The sequence below is a fragment of the Neofelis nebulosa genome, chromosome 17, assembly GCF_028018385.1.
Source record: "Neofelis nebulosa isolate mNeoNeb1 chromosome 17, mNeoNeb1.pri, whole genome shotgun sequence".
NCBI lineage: Eukaryota > Metazoa > Chordata > Mammalia > Carnivora > Felidae > Neofelis > Neofelis nebulosa.
This window is the reverse complement of record NC_080798.1, coordinates 9,529,172-9,549,495: the sequence shown is the minus strand read 5'-3', so window position 1 is coordinate 9,549,495 and position 20,324 is coordinate 9,529,172. Positions and strand designations below refer to the sequence as shown.

Here is a 20,324-nt window from a genome sequence, read left to right as displayed (position 1 = left end):
GTCCGCCGAGGCCACGCCCCCGCTCGTGTCCGCTCCCGAGTAGGCGGGGAAAGGGCGGGGGGGGGGCGGGACTTGGCCGCAGCCAATCAGCTGTGGAGGAGCGAAAAGGCGGGAAAAAGCGGAACCAAAAGAAGGCGGAGGTGGCGCCGGAGACCGGGAGCGAAGGGTGGGCGAAGGAAGCGCCCGCCTCCAGGTGACGCAGACCGGGCCTCCGGAGTAGGGGTGGCCCTTTCTCAGGCAGCATCACCCCCAAGCCCCACCACCCCCATTCCAGGTCCTTAAAGGGAAGACTCCAGTTCTAAAAAGGTAGCCTGGTGCCTGGGGCGTGGCCTCCTAATTCTGACGGGACAGCTCAGTTCGGAGCCCATGTTCCCCAGACCTGTGAGGTCCAGATCCACCCCCCCCCCCCCCCAGCTTGAGGAAAAAGCACTTTCGGGAAAATGGAGTTGGATTCGGAGGGGAGGCCCTCATCCTACGAAAATAACCCCAAGCCACGAGGACAGACTGAAATCCACCCTGAGATGCCTGGGTCCTCCATTATGGGTGCTGTCACCCAAAAACGTGGCAGGGATTCCTGTGGTTCAGACCTCCCCCAGGGGACGCCGATCTACAGTCTGGCACCCCCTGGTCCCTGAAAAGTCCTACTCGCGTGTCCTTAGAGAACACAGTCCTTAGAATGAGCCCTTTGGCTTCTGGGTCAGGGAGGTATCCCAGCCCTCTCCCCACGCCTCCTCCCTGCGCTGGGATCCCCTCTCCCTGCACCTCCACCTCGGGGGCCCCAGGCAGCCCCCCTCACCCTACAGCCTCCTAGGATTGCATTCCTGACCCCTGGGACCCCCAGCAACCCCTTCACACTGTACCCCCATCTCCGGATTTCTCAGGAGCTCCCCTACCCTGCACCCAATTCACGGGCCCCTCAGCCACCCTCTCACCCTGCACCCCTAACTTCTGGGACCCCTACCAGCCCCTTCGCCCCATGCCCCAAATCCTCAGAACCCTGGTAGACCCATCACCCCACATGACCCCAGTCTTGGGACCCACCCCCACCCCAGCACCCTTTACCCCGTGCCCCTATTCCTGGGACTCCTGGCAGCTCCTTCACCCCACGCCTGCGCCCCTAACCTCCCACCATCCGTCTCGTCTTGCAGGAGCCGAGCCCAGGGCGGGCCTGGAGCCTCTGGACGGCGGCGCCCAGCAAGCAGCACCCAGCATCCCTGCTCCCGCCTCCTGGGGCCCCAGGAGCAGAGCATCCGCCATGCACATCCCTGAAAGCCTCCAGGACCTGGCTGACAGTGAAGCCGTGCAGTTTCTGAAGAGGCCAAAGACGATCACCCGGATCTTTGCAGGGGTGAGGCCCTCCTGTGGCCCGACTGCCCCACGGGCGACAGGAAATAGTTTTTGCCCCGCAGACACAGGGTGGAAAGGGTGGGGGGACGGAAGCGGTCAGATGGGGACAACAAGGCAAAAGGCAGCTAATAACCGAAGTCACCTTTTACTGAGCACCTAGCTATAGCCCCTGTGCTACTGGGACCACTTACTAACTCTCACAGGAGGAAACAACTCGTCCCAAGTCCAAGTCGTGCTATGAGCCCCATGGGTGAGCAAGAAAACAGCATCAGAGGAAGTTAAGTCACGGTTCCAAGGCTGCACTGTCCAATGGCGTAGCCACAAGCCACGTGTGGCTCTCGCAATTTAAACTCATTAGAAGAAAAGATTCCGGGGGCGCCTGGGTGGCGCAGTCGGTTAAGCGTCCGACTTCAGCCAGGTCACGATCTCGCGGTCCGTGGGTTCGAGCCCCGCGTCAGGCTCTGGGCTGATGGCTCGGAGCCTGGAGCCTGTTTCCGATTCTGTGTCTCCCTCTCTCTCTGCCCCTCCCCCGTTCATGCTCTGTCTCTCTCTGTCCCAAAAATAAAATAAAAAATGTTGAAAAAAAAAATTTAAAAAAAAAAAAAAAAAAAAAAAAAGAAGAAAAGATTCCGTTCCTCAGTCACAGCGGCCACTTTTCAGATGGCCACCAGCCACACGTGGCTGTCGGTGTGGATGATGCAGATCTTAGAGCATTTCCGTCATGGCGGAAAGTTCCATTGGACAGTGTTGGCCAAGGGCACACAGTGAGAGGCAGGGCCGGGATTCAAAGTGAGGGTCTGTGACAGGCCAGAACCCATTCGTTTTGTACTTCTCGGGCAAGGGACCGGGAGACGAGCGGGTCTGGGTCCCCTAGGAAGAAAGAGGTGCACGGTGGTGGGAAGAGAGTACATCACATAGACCTAAGATACCAGGCATTGGGGTGGTCACTGTGTGCCAGGCTGTGTACCAAGCAAGGGCTTTACAGGCGTTTGTTTGATCCTTACCACGTTCCCAGAGTCAAGGCACCTGCACTCAAATCTTCATTCAGCCCAGACTTGGCTGTGTGACCTTGAGCCAATCACTGGGCCTCTCTGGGCCTCCTCTGCTGTCCTTTTGACGGAGCTGGAAACTGAGGCCCAAGGAGGTGATCGACAGGGACTTGTGGACATTGCCGTTCTTCCCCAGGGGAATTACGAATTCCCCATCCGAGTCCCTCACTGGCGTGAGCTCTTGTCACCACGAGGAGTTACTACTGGGACACTGGTGTTACTACCCTTGTTTGACCCAAGGGAAAACTGAGGCTCACGGTGGGGGGTGGGGGGGTTGCCCAAGGATGTCACCCAGCTGGCGGGCGAGTCAAAAGGATTCTCGCGCCTCCACAGCCCCGGAAGGAAAAGTGGGTGGCAAGGGAGAAGGAGGCCCAGCTGGCGCGGACCGGTGTGGGGAAGGGGGAGGGAAGGGCCGCCAACCGCGCCAGACGTTTTGGTCACGGACTTTGCCCGCCGCCTCCCGCCCGCCCGCCCTCTCCTCCTTCCCCCCTGGCCTGGCTCCCCAGTAGGGAGTCTCTGGGCAGCTGGTGCCCTTGTCCTCACTGCCGCCTGCCAGCTGGTGCCTTAACTGATGAATCTTTGCTCCTTCCCTGGGGACGGGCCAAGGAGGGTGTGGAAGGAGGTTGGACTCTGGCTTCAGGGGGCCGGGGTCCCTTCTGCCCAGCTGGGCCCCCCTCCCTGAGTCTCCAGTGCCCTGGGCGTGCGCCACAGCCCAAGGTTTCCAGGGTCACTGGGCCGACAGCCCACGGGCCCGGAAGTCAGGAGGGTTGGATTCCAGTCCCCCCCTCCTTCGCTGACTGACCTTGAGAGGACACTTCGCCTCTCTGGTCATGAGAACTACCATCAGGCCTAGGCCCCCACCCCCTCTTCACAGCACTGAGACAGACTGGGAAACTGAGGCTCCAAGGGGTGCGTGATTTGCCCAAGGCCACACAGCTGGCAAAGTCAGACGCGTCTGGCTCTTTCCACCGCACCGTAATGGCTTCGATTTATCACCTGTGAAACAGAAATGAATCAGTAACGTCTACCACGTGGGGCTGGCGCGAGGGAGGGAGCGCAGGTAAAATGGACACAGGCTCAAGTGATCGATGGTCCTTCCAGTCCTGGACCTGGCTCTGTCCCCAAGCAGCAGGGCGAGATGCCCCCCTTCTGTGGACTCCTGGCCCCGAAACAGAGAACAGATGTGGACAGCCTTGGGTAATGCTATAGGGCCGAGCGAAAGCAGCACTGGCTGTTATTGTGATCGTGATATTTTTTAATGCTTATTTATTTTTGAGAGAGAGAGGGAGAGCACGGGGGGAGGTGCAGAGAGTAGGGGGGACAGAGGGTCCGCAGCGGGTTCCACACCGACAGCACAGAGCCCGACGCAGGACTCAAACTCACGAACCGTGAGATGATGACCTGAGACAAAGTCGGACGCTCGACCGAGGATAGAGACTCCAATGGAGGAGAAAAGAAGTGTCCAAAGTGACTTCCAGCACGCATTGGCTGAGGTCCAAGCTGGCGCTGGGCATAGAGAGAAGGCTCTCACACCCTTCTATCCGGGAGGAGTCCAAATTCTAGTGAATTCCTTCCCCTCGCCTCCTCCCCCCACCCCTGCTCCGTCCCCAACACCACCACATCCAGTCAGTCACCAAGTCCAAATTTACATCCTGACTGTCACTGGATTCCCCAGAGCTCTGACCTCAGCTCAGGCCCCAGCATTTCTGCCCAGGCCTCTTCCCACCAATCTCTTCTCTGGTCTTTCGGCCGCTCGGTCTCACCCCCTCCAATCCATCGTGACCCTGGAGATTTTCTCAGACTCCAGGGCCACGTCTAACCCTGGCCACCCTCTGCTCAGAACACTTCCCTGCATGAAGTTAAATCCAAGTAAGAAATTTCACTCTCCATGGCTCCCAAGTACAGGCCCCTCTGTGGTGTTCAAAGCCTCTGAGGGTCTGGCTCCTGCCCACTTTTCCAGGCTCCTCTCATACTGGATCCCTCCGATGAGGTTTCTCTCCAGCCCCTGAAAGAGCCCTATTCTGCAGCATCTGGCTTTTGCGCACACAGCCTGCCCCCCTGGAATGCCCTTCCTCCCCGTCTGCCTGAAAAACTTCTCATTCTTTAACACGCAATCCACACCTGCCTTTATTTCTTCCTAAATCCAACCCCACGACGTAGGTGCTCAAACCTTGACTCTCTCCCAGACCCCAGGCCGCAGCCTCCTCTCTAGCCTCCCGACCTCCAGTCTCACCCTCCCCAGTCTGTCTGCACACAGGCCCCAGATCTGCCCCTATCCTCCCCTGCTCGCAGCTCTGCTGTGGCTCCCTATTGCCCTCCAGACAACGTCCTCATTCCTCAGCCTTCCGCAGCCCGCAACACTCCGCAGACCTGCCACGTCATCCAAAAAGCCTCCCCGGAACAACTCCCCCCTGCCCCATACACACACCCATTCCTTCCATATCTGTCTGGGGCCAATCGCCATCGGGCAAATTTCCACCCAGTTGTACTGATCGGAACCTTGCCCCGGAGGCGTCTGGTTCAGCGTGAGGCGGTATAGCAGGGCCTTAAAACAGGTTCAGGAGCCAGGCAACGTCCATGGCCACTGCCACTTACCAGCTGATTGGCTTTGGGCAACTCCTCAGCCTCTCTGGGCCCGGGTTCCATGATCGAAAGCAATGGGGGTGTTGGTGGTACCCACATCCTAGCGTGGCTGTAAGGCTGACTCTGGCTCCCACGCTCACTCGCTCACTGGCTCGCTGGTGGGGAACTTCAGTGGCATTTAATAAATAAACACTGTCGTACTATGTACAGCCTGCTGTCCGCAGCACGCACAGGCAGGGGGCTGCTGTATCTGTGAGGTTCTGTTTTCCTTTAAAAATTTTTTTTTCAACGTTTTTTATTTATTTTTGGGACAGAGAGAGACAGAGCATGAACGGGGAGGGGCAGAGAGAGAGGGAGACACAGAATCGGAAACAGGCTCCAGGCTCCGAGCCATCAGCCCAGAGCCTGACGCGGGGCTCGAACTCACGGACTGCGAGATCGTGACCTGGCTGAAGTCGGACGCTTACTGCGCCACCCAGGCGCCCCTATTCTGTTTTCCTTTTAAAAAACTCCTGAAGCAAATAAAAAAACGGTGTGGCGGGGGGCGGGGGCGGGGGCGGGGGGGGTGAGTAGGAGAAAAATGGTAATGTTTGTTAGGTACTGAAGGTTTGTCACGTTTTGCTCCGTACTTTTTTGTGTGTTTGGACTATTTCATAAATTTATTTTTAAAAATTTAATAGGAGGAGTGCCTGGGTGGCTCAGTCGGTTAAACATCTGACTTCATGGGGAGCCTGGCTGGCTCAGTCGGTTGAGCAACCGGCTTCCGCTCAGGTCACGATCTCGCAGTTCGGGAGTTCGAGCCCCGCGTCGGGCTCTGTGCTGACAGCTCAGAGCCTGGAGCCTGCTTACGATTCTGTGTCTCCCTCTCTCTCTGCCCCTCCCTCCCCCACTCATGCTCTCTCTCTCAAAAATAAATAAACATTGGGGCGCCTGGGTGGCTCAGTCGGTTAAGCGTCCGACTTCGGCTCAGGTCATGATCTCACAGTCCGTGAGTTCGAGCCCCGCGTCGGGCTCTGTGCTGACAGCTCAGAGCCTGGAGCCTGCTTACGATTCTGTGTCTCCCTCTCTCTCTGCCCCTCCCCCGTTCATGCTCTGTCTCTCTCTGTCCCAAAAATAAAAAAAAATAAAAAATAAAAAAAAAACGTTGAAAAAAAAAATTAAAAAAAAAATAAATAAACATTAAAAAAAACTTTTTTAATTTAAAAAAATAGGAACTAAGCGAGAGGGGAGGGAAGGGGAAGAGCAGGCAGAGGGGAGGGGTGGAGGCAGAACGATCGTGATGGCAAATGCTGACAGAGTTCCTCACGTGGTGTCCCCGGCTCCACACTGGGCATTTTGTATCGGCACCTGGGTCTGGTAACAGGGACCTGTCTGGGGTGGCGGGAGGGGAGCGTGGGCAAGGCAGGGCCGAGTGGGGAGAGGTGAGACCGGAAGAGCGAGGACGATACAGACCACGCAGGAGGGCGTGGAAGGACCTCTCTGGGGCCTTGGGGTGGAGAGTGGGCTCGGGGGCCGAGACTGGAGGCAGGGAGGCCAAGGAGGAGGCCGCGCGGGAGGGCCCAGGGGGAGAGGACGACGCCCACGCCAGGGTGGACAAGACGAGCAGCAGGAGGGACAGGCTCGGGGGGGCCCCCGCGGACGTGACAGGGGGAGAAGGAGCGGGGCCCAGGGTCCGGACGGGGACCTGGGAGGAGACACAGATCGGGTGGACTCTGAGCTCCGCTCAGGCGGCTGGGAACCCACCCCCACCCCCGTCCCCATAGGTGTTCTCCCTCGTCGTCTTCTCCTCCCTGCTGACCGACGGCCACCAGAACAACGCGGAGTCTTCGAGGCTCCACTGCGTCCTGAACAGCAACAGCACGGCCTGCGGCTTCGCCGTGGGGGCCGGCCTCCTGGCCTTCCTCACCTGCCTGGCCTTCCTCGCCCTGGACACCCACGAGAGCCGCATCGGCAGCAGCCGCTTCAAGACGGCCTTCCAGCTCCTGGACTTCATCCTGGCTGGTGAGCCCCTGCGCCGGCCCGCCCAGAGCCGCCCCCTCGGCCCCCCAGGACGCCTCCCTTCGCCACCGTCCCCCACACGTGACCTGAAGCCTCGCCCCTCCCTTCCAGAAGCTCTTCTGCGCCCGCTGGTTCCCCCCTCCAGGGAATTATTACTCATCCTTTAGACTCAGCGTGAGGGTCACCTCTTCTGACCCCCAGGCTAATTCTAGCAGCCTCCCTTCTGCCCTGCTTTTTCCTCGCATTCACCTCCCCTCTTCACAGAACATTTCTTGAAAAGCCACCCGGTGGCGGGAGGTGGGGTTCCAGCCCGGAGCCAGGCAAACTGGAGTCTGAAATCTCCACTCGGGCGCCTCGTCGCCCCGTGGGCTCGAGCGGCTCTCTTCCCCTCTCCGGGCTTCAGCAGAAGCTGGGATGAAAACCCCCACAAGGCAGCGCTTTTCTGAGGCTGCAGGAGAGGAAGGAGGCCTTTAGTAACGTTGACCTTTTCTGGGCACTTCCCACGTGTCAGGCACAGAGCCAAGGGCTCCACGTGCCTCGTCTCATTTGTCCCTCAGAACCACCTGAGGTGGGAAGTCATGTCCCCATTGGGCAGAGGAGGAAACTGAGGCTCGAGGAGATTATGTAATTGGGCACACAGCTGCTAAGTGGCAATTCCAGGCTTCGGAGCGAAGTCTCACATCCTAACCACTGGCCGAGTGCTCTAGATAGAGACTGGCACACAGTAGGCGCTAAATAATGAGTTCCTTTACCTCAGGCCCTGGGCTTTCCACCCCCAGTCTGATCTCAACTGTCTCCTTCCCCCTCCTTTCCCCTCCCTCTCCCTCCTCCCTTCCTCCTCCTCCTCCTCCTCCTCCTCCTCCTCCTCCTCCTCCTCCTCCGCACCAGGCTGGGTTCCAGCATCTCAGGGCTGGGAGGACCCCCAAAGGTCACTGAGTCCAGGGCCATCCGAGAGAACTTTCTGTGAGGCTGGGAATGTTCCCACCTGCATTCCCGGCTATGGGAGTCACCGGCCACCGCGGCCACTGAGCACTCGAGGTGTGGCCGGTGCAACAGAGGGGCGGCATGTTTAAATCCTGTTTTAAGTGATTGACACGCAACCTGCCATGTGTGGCCCGCGGTGGCTCCCGGAGAGGACTGCCCGGCGGCGCCCCACGCTTCCCGCACCCGGCCGCCCTTCCTGGGCCAACTCCCCCCCCCCCCGGCCCTCCACCCCTCTTCTCTCTTGTGGCCCCCCCAGTCCTGTGGACAGGCATCTGGTTCGTGGGTTTCTGCTTCCTGGCCAACCAGTGGCAGCACTCACCCCCCGAAGGGCTCCTCCTGGGAAGCAGCAGCGCCAAAGCCGCCATCACCTTCACTTTCTTCTCCGTCCTCGTCTGGGTGAGTTGGGGGGGGGGCCCTCCTCAGGGCGGGGCCGGGGGGCTGGAACACCCCCCCCCCCCACCTCAGCTCCCCTGGGAGTGGCGCAGGGCGCCCCCCAGGGCCTCTGCTAGCCCCCTCTGTGACTGGGAAAACTGGAAAGAAGGCGCCCCCCACCCCGAGCGGGTGCAGCCCGGCGTCGGGCGTCGCGCTGGGTGCCCTTGTCCACGTGAGCGGTGGGCGCAGCCGCGCCCCGTGTCTCCCTCCCGAGGCCAGTCCCCGGCCCCGGTCCCCCCGCTTCCCTGCCCGACCCGAGCCAGCCTCCGGTGTGCCCTTCTCTGCCCACAGGCATTCCAGGCCTACCTGGCCCTCCAGGAGCTCCGGAACGACACTCCAGCCCCTTACAAGCGCTCCCTGGATGGGGGTGGTGTGGCGCTAACCACCCTCTCCCCGCCCTCTGCTGCCAGCCCTGTTAACACACCCCCCGCTGGCCCCAACAGCCTGAGTTACGCCAGCTCTGCCCTCTCCCCCTACCTGGCCACACCGAAGGCCCCCCGCCTCGCCATGATGCCCGACAACTGAACATCCCCCTCCGCATCAGTAAAGAGGTAACCCTCCCTCCAGAAGGGTTTCCGAAAACAGCCCTCCGTCCTTCTCATGTCCGTTCCTCTCTGGTCTTTTGAGTGGCCAGGGGCGGGGAGAAATCCTCCCAGGTCGCCTCAGGGGTCTCTGCGGCAAGCCACGTTTCCATACTACCTCCCAGACTCTCCATATGGGTACCACCGTGACGGGAGCAGATTACAGAGGTGGTGGCAGGAAGGGGACACTCCTTCGGGGCCCTTCAGTGCTCACGATGGCCATAGGAAGGAGGCACGAGGCGCCCCGATGCATGGTCGAGCAAGCTCACATTCAGAGACGGGAAACGCTTCTGCCCATGGAGAGACCACTAAGAAAAACCAGGGCCAACACTGGGATCGACCCTTCCACTCACCCCAGTGACAAGGGTCCCAACTCAAAACCAAGGAACGGGGGACGGTGAGTCGGTGAGTGGGACCAAGGGCGATCCTTGTCTGCAAACATTTGCAAGCCCGTCTTGGGGAAGAGGAAGGGATTTTATTCTAGAACACAGGAGGCGACTGGAATTTGGTCGCAGGCCGAGCAGGTGGCCCCTGTGGGCAAAGCCCCCAGTAAGGGACTGATGGGGACAGGGGCCGTGCCTTGGAGCCGCGGCCTCCACTCAGCACCCACCATTCGGCACCGCGGGCCTGGGGTGTCCAATTAAAATGTAATGCAAGCCGGGGCGGAATTTTAAACTGTCTAGTTTAAAATTCAGAAAAGCCGGCTGAAAGCAGTGAACTTAATTTTCATGTATCTTATTTAACCCAGTATATGCAAAATATCACTAATTTCATTTCAACACGTCACCGGTATAAACACGAGGCCTCTTACATTCTCCCGTACGAAGTTGCCGAGATCGGCGGAGGGCACGTCTTGGTCCGGACCCACCAGATCTCAAGTCCTAATGGTTGCACAGAGCGGATGGCTACCGTATCAGACAGCAAAGCTCCAGAACCTTCTGGTTTTTCTAGAACAATCAGAAATCCGTTTCTTTTTGTGTGGAGTTAGTTCCCAGCGAATAGCAAAAAAAAAAAAAAAAAAAAGTTAATGTTATGCAGGCGAAACAAAACACACCCACACAAGGGCCACTGTGGCCTGCAGAGCATTCATTTACAAACCGGACAAAGGGACACCAGTCGTGGGGGGGATCACACGTGGGTTCTATGGTCCCTTTTTTTTTTTTAGGTTTCTCTGTGGCAGGCCCCATGCTCAGTCCTGAAGCTACAAAAATAAGTAGGACGTGGTCCCTGTGGGCATCTGGGGAAAAGGCAGCAGGGCAGCGGAGTGGGCAGTGTTCTGATGTTCGAACGGGGATTCTGAGCGCCAGTCCCCACTCCGTCGCCCGCTGGACAAGCTGGGATGTGGCACTTAATTGCTCCGGGCCGAACTGTCTTGGCTGGAAAACTAAAGACTCGGACCAGATTTAGATTGATGGTTTTCAGACCACATGCGGAGATGTGCCACCCGCCAGCCCTGAGTCAACCCAAGCATTTTCCATATCAGGCTTCTGGGCACAATTCCTCTCAACAGAGGGACCGGTCCCGCCGGTCTAGAAGAAGCAACAACGGTTGAAAAACCGCACAGCAGTGGCCAAACACGCAGGCTCTGGCGTCGGGGAGCCCCGCTACAAACCCCACCTTCGCCACCTGCCCCGGAAGCCTTGGTTTCCTCCCCCACGAAGTGCCCCGCCCCCTTCAGGGCTGCCCCGGACTGTCCCACGGACCCAACCGTGGAACGCACGCTGCCCGGCGCTGACACTTGGGAAACGCCACCTCCCCGCCCCCCTGAAGCTTCCAGAGCCAGCCTGCAGAACCCAACACGCCTCAGGAAGGTCTCGGCAGGCATCGAGGGGGTCTGACTGAATCAGGAGGCAAACCCCCGAAGGCTCCTGGGGTCCGGGCAGGGAACGCGCGTGAAGGACACGGGCCAGGGGTGAGCCGATCTGCAGGGAGACGTCGAAAATCTTTTCCTTTTAACTCCACACGAGCAAACCAAACCAACCGACAAAAAAAAAAAAAAAAAAAAAAAAGCCCGACAGCGTGGGGCTGGATAATAAATGGTGGCGACCCCTCAGCCAAGTCCCAGGGATGGCAGTGGAAGGCCCACAGCCCATCCATTCAGCTCCAGCCATCTGTTGCCACCCGGAAGCGAGGACCCAGCATTGTCAGAGTGACAGATTTTTTTTCAAGAGGAGCCAGAAATCCAGATTTCGATGTGAAAATCTGATTTTGAAAGGCTGGCAACAGAGCCAGCCTCTCTCTCTCCCTTTCTTTCTCTTCTTTTCTTCTTTCTTTTCTTTCTTTCTTTCTTTCTTTCTTTCTTTCTTTCTTTCTTTCTTTCTTTCTTTCTTTCTTTCTTTCTTTCTTTCTTTTTCTTTCTAGAAAGATAGAGCAGCTCAACAAAATGCCTAATAGGGGTAGGACAGGGGCTGCCTATTGGTGACCTCTAAAACACACGCTCTCGAAGGCCCTCTGTAACCCTGAGATTCGGGAAAGGCGCCAAGGAGGTTCTGTGCCAAGGTAAAGAGAATCTTCAAGATTTTTTTTTTTCTTCCGAAACCTCTTCCCCAGCACAGCCATGAGGAGTGAGGACACGGCTCAGAGTCTCGGGGAACCCGGTGTCTCACCTTTCTGCCCCTCCCAGGCCTCGGTCACCTCCAGACCGTCAACGGCATAAAGCAGAAGCAGAGACAGGGGCTGGGAGGGACCCCGCAAACACCAGAGAGATGGCAAGGAGTAGCGAAAGAGGCATCATTTTCCTCGGTTTATTTCAAGAGAACAAAGAATCAACCGTCAATTCTGTACAAAAACATGGCGGCCGAGCCACACTGACCCTCGGGCCAGCCCCCTTGCCACGCCCAGCCCCTCGCCCCCCTCAATTGTCAAAAAAATGAGGACAACACCAAAAAACCCAAACTCTGGGAAAAAAATTGCATTGAAAAATCAGGGAGACCGTCCCTCCCCTCCTCCCTCTCCCCATTCCAGAACTTTTGGGGGGTGCCGTGTTCATGGCCAGCGGGGGGAGGTCAGAAGGGTGGGTGTCTGCAGATTTAGTGTTTGGCAACTGGCGGGGCTGGCAGGGTAGGATCTGGAAGGGAGCCGGGGGGCTTGCGGGAGGGAAAAGATCTCGGACCCTGCCCTGCCCCACAGGACACTCGGAAACAGTTTATAAAAATCAGGGGGCCAGAGAGTAGAAGAGAAAAGGAGTCATCTGAATCAAAAACTAAATCGTGGAAAGATTTTTTTTTTGTTTTGTTTTCTTCTCTAAAAGGCAAAAAACTACAAACAGCCCAGGTCCTGAGTTCCCCAAGACTCGGGTCCTCCACCGCCCCCCTGAAACCTGGCAGGAGGGAGGCTGGGGAGTGCGGAGAGGTTGGTTCTTTAAAAAGTCACCCCTGGACGGGAAGGCTCTTGTCTTCTTGCTGCCTTCCTCTGCCTCTCGCGGGCTGCCGAGGAGACGGATGGCCAGGACCAGGGCTATGCCGGCAAACTCAGCTTCTTCCCCTTCAGGACTGCGAGGAGACAGAGCAGGGGCGGGGGGGTGGGAGGGGGGAGCATTACCAAGGGGCCCTGCGGATGGGACGCTGGGCTGGCGGGGGGTCCTCGAGGGTCCTCGAAGGACTCTCGGGTCGAGGCCTCAGATCGCGGAAGGATGGGGTCCAAGAGTCCGGCAGGGCCGGCCAGGTGCCCCCCCACACCCTCCCAGCCTTAACCCGGAGGCCAGCTGCCTCCACACCTCCGCCCTCCACCACCTCCCCGCTTTCCTTCGCACTGACCGACTCCTCATTTCTCGGGTCCCTGCTTTCACCGTCGTCTCCTCTGGCCACCTCCCCGTGTAAAGCAGCCCCCCGTTCTTCACTGACACATATCCCTGGTTTCCTTCTCTCTCGGCATTTCTCCCTGTTTGCAACCATCTCTCTCTCCTTGTTCGCGCGCCATCACCCCCACTCGGAACCCAGGGAAGGGGAAGGGCCACCTTTTCTCCTTCCGCTGCACCCCCAGAGCCTGGCCGTGGCCGGGGCCCCAGGAAGGGCCCAACACAGTTGTTGGTTGATCGGGTGGGTGGGTGGTGGGTTGGTTGAATGAATGAATGAATCTTTGTGGGCCTGAGTCCCTAAGGGTGAGGACGGAGGTCAAGCAACAGGGAGGAGACCCTCCCTTCTCGGAGCGCTGCTGGGGTTGGGGAGATAGGAACTGATTTTTTTTTTTTTTTCCTTCCGGGATCTGGACCCTCAGGACAGGTTCCGAGAGAGGAAGAGTCGGAGGCCAGTGCTGCCCTCTTTGTCCTGTCTCTTCCTCCCCAAAATGCCCAGGGGCCGGGGAGAGGGATGCCCGCCCTTCGTGAGGTCAAGGGAGGAAGCCGCTCTGCCAGAAGGCAGGCCCCTGATGCCTTGCTGGTCTCTCCTCGGGACGCAGGAGCCAAGGCGACCGCCGCACGGCGGGGGAGGGTGGCTGGAGGTCTGAATTCCCAGCAGGGCCGGGAGCCGGGGACCCAAGACCCTGGGAGACGGAACCTTCCCACCCTAGAGGGAGACGGGGCCGCGGAGACGGAGCCTGGGCCCCGGGGCGGGGGCAGGAGCGGGGTCCCCTGCAGCCGGCTACCTTTGGTGATGTAGAGGTAGAAGAAATCGCAGTAGAGGACCGTCTGGACCAGGCCCGCCACGATGGCGATGAGGTCGAAGAAGCCCTCAAAATGGTAGCGCCAGATCCAGTTGAAGAGATAGAGGGTCCGGTAGACACCCAGGGCGAACAGGTAGTGGCTCGTGATGGTCTCCGCCTCCCCCGTCTTGCTCACCATGAACAGCTGCGGCAGGATGGCCACCGACTCCAGGTAGATGGAGAAGGTCCAGAGGATCTGCGGGGGGGGACGGAGAAGCAGGGGCGGAGAGCAGGGTGAGGCGGGAGGGGACGGGGCGGGAGAGAAGGCGGAGGCTGGAATCTGGCGGCGCGGGCACGGGCGCGGCGACACGGGACCGCTCGCTGGGCAGTCACCGTGTGCCAGACGCTGCCCTGCCCGTGGCGCATCTCTTCTCCCTTCTGATCCTCACGACCGCCCCGTGAGATGCTGTCCCTGGCATCCCCATTCTCCAGACGAAGGAACCGAGGCCCAGAGATCTGCCCCACACCACGGGGCCAGTAAGCGGCGCGGCCGGGATTCGAACCCAGGGTCCGGAGGCAGGGCTCTCGAGCACCTGCCCCTTCAAAAGGCAGAGCAGGTCGGAATCTTGGCTCTGAGACTTGCGTTCTACGAGACCTTGGGCAGGAGACCCAGATTCTCTGAGCCTCTCCTTCCTTATTTCTAAAATGGGAATTGGGGCGCCTGGGGGGCGCAGTGGGTGAGGCATGTGACTTCGGCTCAGGTCACATATCTCGGTTCTCGAGTGAGCCCCACCACGTGGGGCTCTGTGCTGACAGCTCGGAGCCTGGGGCTTGCTTCACATTCTGTGTCTCCCTCTCTCTCTGCCCCTCCCCCGTGCTCGCTCTCTCTCTCTCTCTCTCTCTCTCTCTCTCAAATCAATTTAAAAATTTTTTTAATAAAAATAAGAAAACTTTTTTTTAAACAAACAAAAAACCAAATACATACATAAAATAAAATGGGGATGACTTCCGTGCCCTTGTTGGGACGACATTCAACGTGCAATCTTCAGAGACACAAATCACATCCTGTCACTCCCTGGCTTAAAATCCTCCAGTCACCGCTGCTGATCACAGCCAGAATAAGATCCAAATTCCTAAGTTGGCCCTCAGGACCCAATTCAGCTTCATCTCCTACTTCCTCCCTCGCTCTCCAGGGTGAGGCCACCCAGGCCTTCGCTCTGGTCCCCCAAGCTCCATCCTGCCCCAGGGCCTTTGCACCTGCTGTTCCCCCAGCTCTTCCCTGCGGATTGTCGCAATCTGCCTCCCCTACCTCCTTCCAGCCTCACTCGTCAATCACCTCTGAGAGGGGCCTCCCCTGACCGGTCCTACCCCAGGACGGTCACATCACCCCCTCTGCTCCTCCCTGGCAGCTCTCACCAGAACAAAGCGGCCTCCGTGAGGCCCAGGATCCTCTGTCTAGCTCACCCCGCGGCCACAGTGCCAGCCACGTACTCGGTGAACGACTGAATGGGTGAATGAGAACAAGCCTCCCGTTCGCTTGTCCGTCACGGGCCCCCATTTAGGAAGCGGTCACAAGCATCACTGGTGAGCCGGACAGGGCAGCGTCGGAGGGGGACGGAGAGGCAACAGACATCTGCCAGCCCCTTTTCAGTCCTCGGCAATCTGAAAGTCCCACCTGGGGGGACTCTTGGTCCCCACACCCACCGAAACCTCCCCTGAGAGGACCAGGCCAGATGGCAGGTGTGGCTCCCCCTCAGTCGTTTTGGTTGGGGACAGAAAAGTGGGGACCTCAGGCTGTATTCGTAACAACTCACGCTTACCTAGTACCTCCCACATCCCAGGCACTGCCCTACCGCCTTATGGGTATTAACTGGCTTATGTCTCAATCCTGTGAAGTAAATCCTATTATTATCCCCACTATACAGATAAGAAGACTGAGGCCCAAGGATGCACAGCTCCAATGTAGGTAGAAATGTATTCCTACACTGGTGCTAGGGCTCCAGTAATCACTCAGAGTCCTCGAGCATGGCTCTTAGCAACTCAGGTTGACTGAGGCTCGCAAAAAAAACGTACCCATTAAACTGATACACACCCAGCTGTCATCCCTGGGGTCACCCTTGGGGAAGAGAATTATAAGGTGAGAGGAGACGGAAGGTCACGTTTTCCTCGTGTCTATTTGATCTATTCGTGATGTCTGATTTTCTTTTTTAATGTTTATTTTTGAGAGAGAGACAGAGAGAGCACGAGCAGGGGAAGGGTAGAGAGAGAGAGAGAGAGGGAGACCCAGGATCCGAAGCGGGCTCCAGGCTCCGAGCTGTCAGCACAGAGCCCGATGCGGGGCTCGAACCCACGAACCGCGAGAACGTGACGTCCGAATTCTTAAAGAATAGTTTCCTTCGAGGATTCAAAAAGAAGTTTCTTACTAGCACGCACCAACTAACAGCATGGGCTTTGAAAGCAGGTGGGCCCGGGATCCCATCCTACGAGCTCTCCCCTCTGAGACTCACCTTAGCGCTCCAAGAAATGGGGATGAGGAGGTCTGCGCCCCGGGTGGCCGAGGGGTCAGACAGGACGACGAGGGATTCAGAATAGCCAGCACAGAGCCAGGCACCCAGTGGGCGCCAATACCTTGCACAAGTGACCTCCCCCCCTCTGAATGAGCTGACTGCAAAAGTGGGAGTCAGGGGTCCTGGGTTCTGGTCCGGCCTCCTCCACCTAGAGCAAGCCCCAGTGCCTTCCCCCGGCCTCAGTCTCCTCATCTATAACATGGGTAAGTGCTCCAGAAACGTGGTAAGCATGGGACGTTCGCAAAGACCGCGGCCTACCGCCAATCCCAGGGTTCCCGCCACGGCACAGTGCAGCCTCCCTCGGACATTCCTGGGACCTGTGGGCCCAAGTCATGCTCCGTCATATTTGTCTGGCCTGCACAGTGCTTTTAGAAAGATATCTTGAGGGCGCCTGGGTGGCTCAGTCGGTTGAGCGTCCGACTTCGGCTCAGGTCACGATCTCACGGTCTGTGGGTTCGAGCCCCGTGTCGGGCTCTGTGCCTCCCTCTCTCTCTGCCCCTTCCCTGCTTGCACTCTGTCTCTGTCTCTCTCTCTCTCTCAAAAATAAATAAACATTAAAAAAGTTTTTTCTTTTTTTTTTTTTTTTTTAACATTTTTAATTTATTTTTGGGACAGAGAGAGACAGAGCATGAACGGGGGAGGGGCAGAGAGAGAGGGAGACACAGAATGGGAAACAGGCTCCAGGCTCCGAGCCATCAGCCCAGAGCCTGATGTGGGGCTCGAACTCACGGACCGCGAGATCGTGACCTGGCTGAAGTCGGACGCTTAACCGACTGCGCCACCCAGGCGCCCCTAAAAAAGTTTTTTCAAAAGAACCCTATGAAGTAGGAATTGACCATCCCGTTTTCCAGACAAGGAGACTGAGGCACAGAAACATTACAGACTTGCCCAAAGTCCCACAGCTGCCACGCGGTAGAAGCTGGCTTTGAATCCCCACTCTCTGCTTCCGGAGTCTACGCGTTTCACCACGAGACCATGCTACGTAATCCGTAAAATCCTCACAGCGACCTGACCTCGACTTTACAGATAGGGAAACTGAGGCACAGAGAAGTCAAGTCACATGCCCGTGGTCCCGCTAACAGAAAGTAGCAGATCTGGGATTCAAACCCAAGTAGCCTGGCTCCAGAGCCCCTGTTCCCGATTCCTGAGCTGTCCATTCAGCCGACGACCTTGGACAAGTCACTTAGACCCCCCTAAGCGTCATTTTCCTCATCCGTAAAATGGGTCCGCTGTACCAAGCAATGAGTTCACGCGCACGAACGACACCAAGTGCTACTGTTATTTCTGCCTTAATATCATCTGACTCCTGAACCCGCGTGCTGAACCTGTATGTCCTAAAATAAGGAAGTCTGAGCCAACCTCCGAGAGGGTCCACTGTCAACAGCTGTCCGGCCACCCCCCACTCCAGGGACCCTGCCAGGTAGCCTACCTCCAGAGGTGTAAAGTCATGGTTGACCAGGAACGCCAGGATGGCCGTGGGAACAACGAGGAACTCCACCCTGAATGTGTCGTGGTTGCCGTCGTACGTGGCCTTGAACTTGCTGTAAATCATCCAGACTGTGGTGAAGGAACAGGCAATGTAGACCACCTGTCAAGGGGGGGGGCGGGGAGGGTGAGGACAAGGGCGCTTCAGCTCCAAGCAAGGGGCCTGAGTCTCCCACAGACCCGAACCTAGGAGTTTGGAACCCCAGCCCCTTCCTCCCTCAGGCCCAGGAGTCCTCACTTCCGGCCCCCTTCTCCCTCGGACCCAGGCAGGAGTCTGGAACCTGCCTCCCCTGGACGGAGAAGTCTGGGATCCATACTCCCTCCTCCCTAGGACCCCGACCAGACTCCCTGCTCAGGAGGGGCCAGCAGGTGGGGGGGGTGGAGGGGGGAGAGACTGTACCTTCATGCACGTGTTGTACAGGGAGATGTAGTTGGTGAAGAGGTCCAGGTAGCGGGCCGTGAACACCACTGCAAACAGGACCTGGCTCTTCCCTGAAATCCCTGCGATCCAGAGAGAGAGTTGGGGGGGGGGGGGGGGGCTGGAGGCGGGCTGCGAGGGGGAATAAACCGAGGCCGGCGAGCCTGGGACAAGCCCAGAGCCGGCTCTGGAGGGCAGCCGTCCCTGGAGGCCTCCCCAGCCCTCCCCGACGGAGCAGGGCCCTTTCCCACGGCCCACAGCCAGGGGGCAGCCCGGCCCCGGAGCTACTCCAGCCCGAGGCTCTGTCCCAGGCTAGGCCTCATGGCCACTCCCGGCCCCCTCAGGGTCCTCCCACAGTCCGGACCCCAGGTCGGGGCTCGGAAGCGCCCCCACTTGACCTCAGCCCCCCCCGGGCACCGGCCGCCGCTCTCCCGCTCCCTTCCTGGACGCCACGGTCCACGTCACCAACTCCCAGCCACCTCCCTGCCTGCCACGGCTCCCCGTTCCCAGCCCCGAACCCCCCCGGGGCCAGCGGAGAAGGGCCAGGGGAGGCTGACTGGGGTGCCTGGAGCCACCCCCACCACATCGTATGCACCCCTAGTCTGGGGAAGGGAGCTGACCCGCCGGTGACCCCGGACCTGGAAGGGGGATCCCCAGCAAGCCGTTGTGGGGAGCGGGGGGGGGGGGGGAGAGGGCGGGGGAGAGAGAGAGAGACCCGGCCCCCCCGTGCCTCCAAAGCCCTTCCCCAAGTCCAGGGATGTCCCCCGCACTCTCCCCCCTTCTCCCGCCCCGGTGGGCGTCTCACCGGCACAAGAGCGAGACTTCCAGATTTTGAGCAGTAGCAAAACGATGGCTAGGAGGTGGGAGAGGTCTCCCAGGAATCGGAAGAGATTCATGCTTTGGGGGGTCTGGCAGGGCTGGGCAGGAGGGAGGCAGGCTGGCGGGGGGTCTGCCCCCCGGGGCTGTTGTTCTGGCCGGGTGGGTGGGCCGGGGGGGGGGGGAGACGGAAGAGAGGCCCTCCGGTGGGCTCCGCTCCGGGGAGGGGGTTCTGGGAGGGGGAGCCGCGGCCGGAGCTGGAGGCCGAGCAGGAGCTGGGAAGAGGGAGGAGGGCGGGAGGGGGAGGAGTCCGGAGGGAGGCTCCGCCCCCGAAGGCGGAGTTCCGGCTCTCGGGCGCCCCCTACCCCGTACCTCCCGGTTGGCGGAATGGGCGCTAAAGGCACCCCCCAAGGCTGCCTGCTAGGAATTTGCGGGGTCCCTGGGATCTGAAGCCCCCAAATCCGGCACCGGCTCCTCCAGGCGGTCTGTGCCTCTGCAAGGGTGGCAGCCGGGCCTCCCAGCCCCTGCCATTGTCAGCGATTCGGGAGGGCCGTCTGGGAGCTCTAAACATCCTAGACAAGGACCCGGACGCTGGCCTTTTCAGGGGCCTCCGGCTCCAACCCACCTAAAAGACAAGAGAGCAAACCCCCAGCCCCTCCCTCAGACCCAGGAGTCTGGACCCCAGCACCTCCATCCCCCAGGACCCAGGGATCTGGAACCTCAGCCGCCTTCCTCCCTCAGACCCAAGATTTCGGCCCCTGCTTCCTTGAGACTGAGGGTCCCACCTCCACAGACTTGTGTCTCAAGCACCCTGGCCGGGAACCGAGATGCACAGTCCTTTCCTCCCTCTGGGACCCACACGTTCAGGTCCCCAGACTCTTCTTTTTCAGGGATGTGAGCCCTCACCCCGGCTTGGAGCCCACAGCCTTGCCCCCTCACTGACGTCTACACGCACACAAACCCTCCGGGGTCTGCCCGCAGGGGCCCGGGTGTCCTGCACTACACTCCCCCCCCCCCCCGCCCCGCCCCAGCGCTTTAGGGCACGCTGGCCCCAGCCTCTCTAGCATGAGGGACAGGAGCTGGGCAGCTGGCCTGGCGGACCCTCCCGGGGGTCAGGCCGTGTCTAAGAGGAAAGCAGACAATACTTTCGTCCTGGATGTTTGAGTACCCACAGGTGACAGAGGCAAGGGTGCCTCAATAAAAGGAGGGGTATTGGTTTCCTCGGAGGCCTGGATGGATTGGGTGCCTGAGGGTGACATCCATGAGTCCTGGACTCGGGGGGCCCCTGAGGATGGTCTGAGCTGGGGGGGTCGGGTTGTCTGAGTGCCTAATAGGGACTGGGCCTGGAGGAGGGGCCCAGAGGCCTGGACCTGAGGGAGGAGGGACGGGGGGGGGGGGGGGGGGGAGCAGGGGGGGCTGGACTTTAGGGTCTGAGGGAAGAGGGGTCCAGGGACTTGAATTTCTGGATCCGAGAGAGGAGGGGGCT

At 59.2% G+C, this 20,324-nt stretch overlaps 2 protein-coding genes across 3 annotated transcripts; one reads left to right on the top strand and one right to left on the bottom strand.

Annotated features, from left to right (window-relative positions):
- Positions 1-77: 77 nt before the first annotated feature.
- Positions 78-8,977, top strand: SYNGR4 (synaptogyrin 4). Of its 2 annotated transcripts, none has more exons than XM_058707957.1 (5): positions 78-193; positions 1,149-1,348; positions 6,743-6,980; positions 8,218-8,357; positions 8,685-8,977. In XM_058707957.1, exons 2-5 carry the CDS (start codon positions 1,256-1,258, stop codon positions 8,916-8,918), a joined length of 705 nt encoding a protein of 234 aa, XP_058563940.1. In that variant the 5' UTR covers positions 78-193; positions 1,149-1,255; the 3' UTR covers positions 8,919-8,977. The 2 variants fall into 2 exon arrangements, with proteins under 2 accessions (XP_058563940.1, XP_058563941.1); XM_058707958.1 differs by having other exon boundaries at positions 192-306.
- Positions 8,978-11,690: 2,713 nt separating this feature from the next.
- KDELR1 (KDEL endoplasmic reticulum protein retention receptor 1) lies at positions 11,691-19,143 on the bottom strand. Its single transcript, XM_058707959.1, has 5 exons — positions 18,828-19,143; positions 18,005-18,105; positions 17,549-17,707; positions 13,556-13,808; positions 11,691-12,465 (listed from the first exon to the last, which is right to left on the bottom strand). The coding sequence occupies exons 1-5, from the start codon at positions 18,916-18,918 to the stop codon at positions 12,431-12,433; spliced, it is 639 nt and encodes a 212-aa protein (XP_058563942.1). The 5' UTR covers positions 18,919-19,143; the 3' UTR covers positions 11,691-12,430.
- Between the last annotated feature and the right edge of the window lie 1,181 nt (positions 19,144-20,324).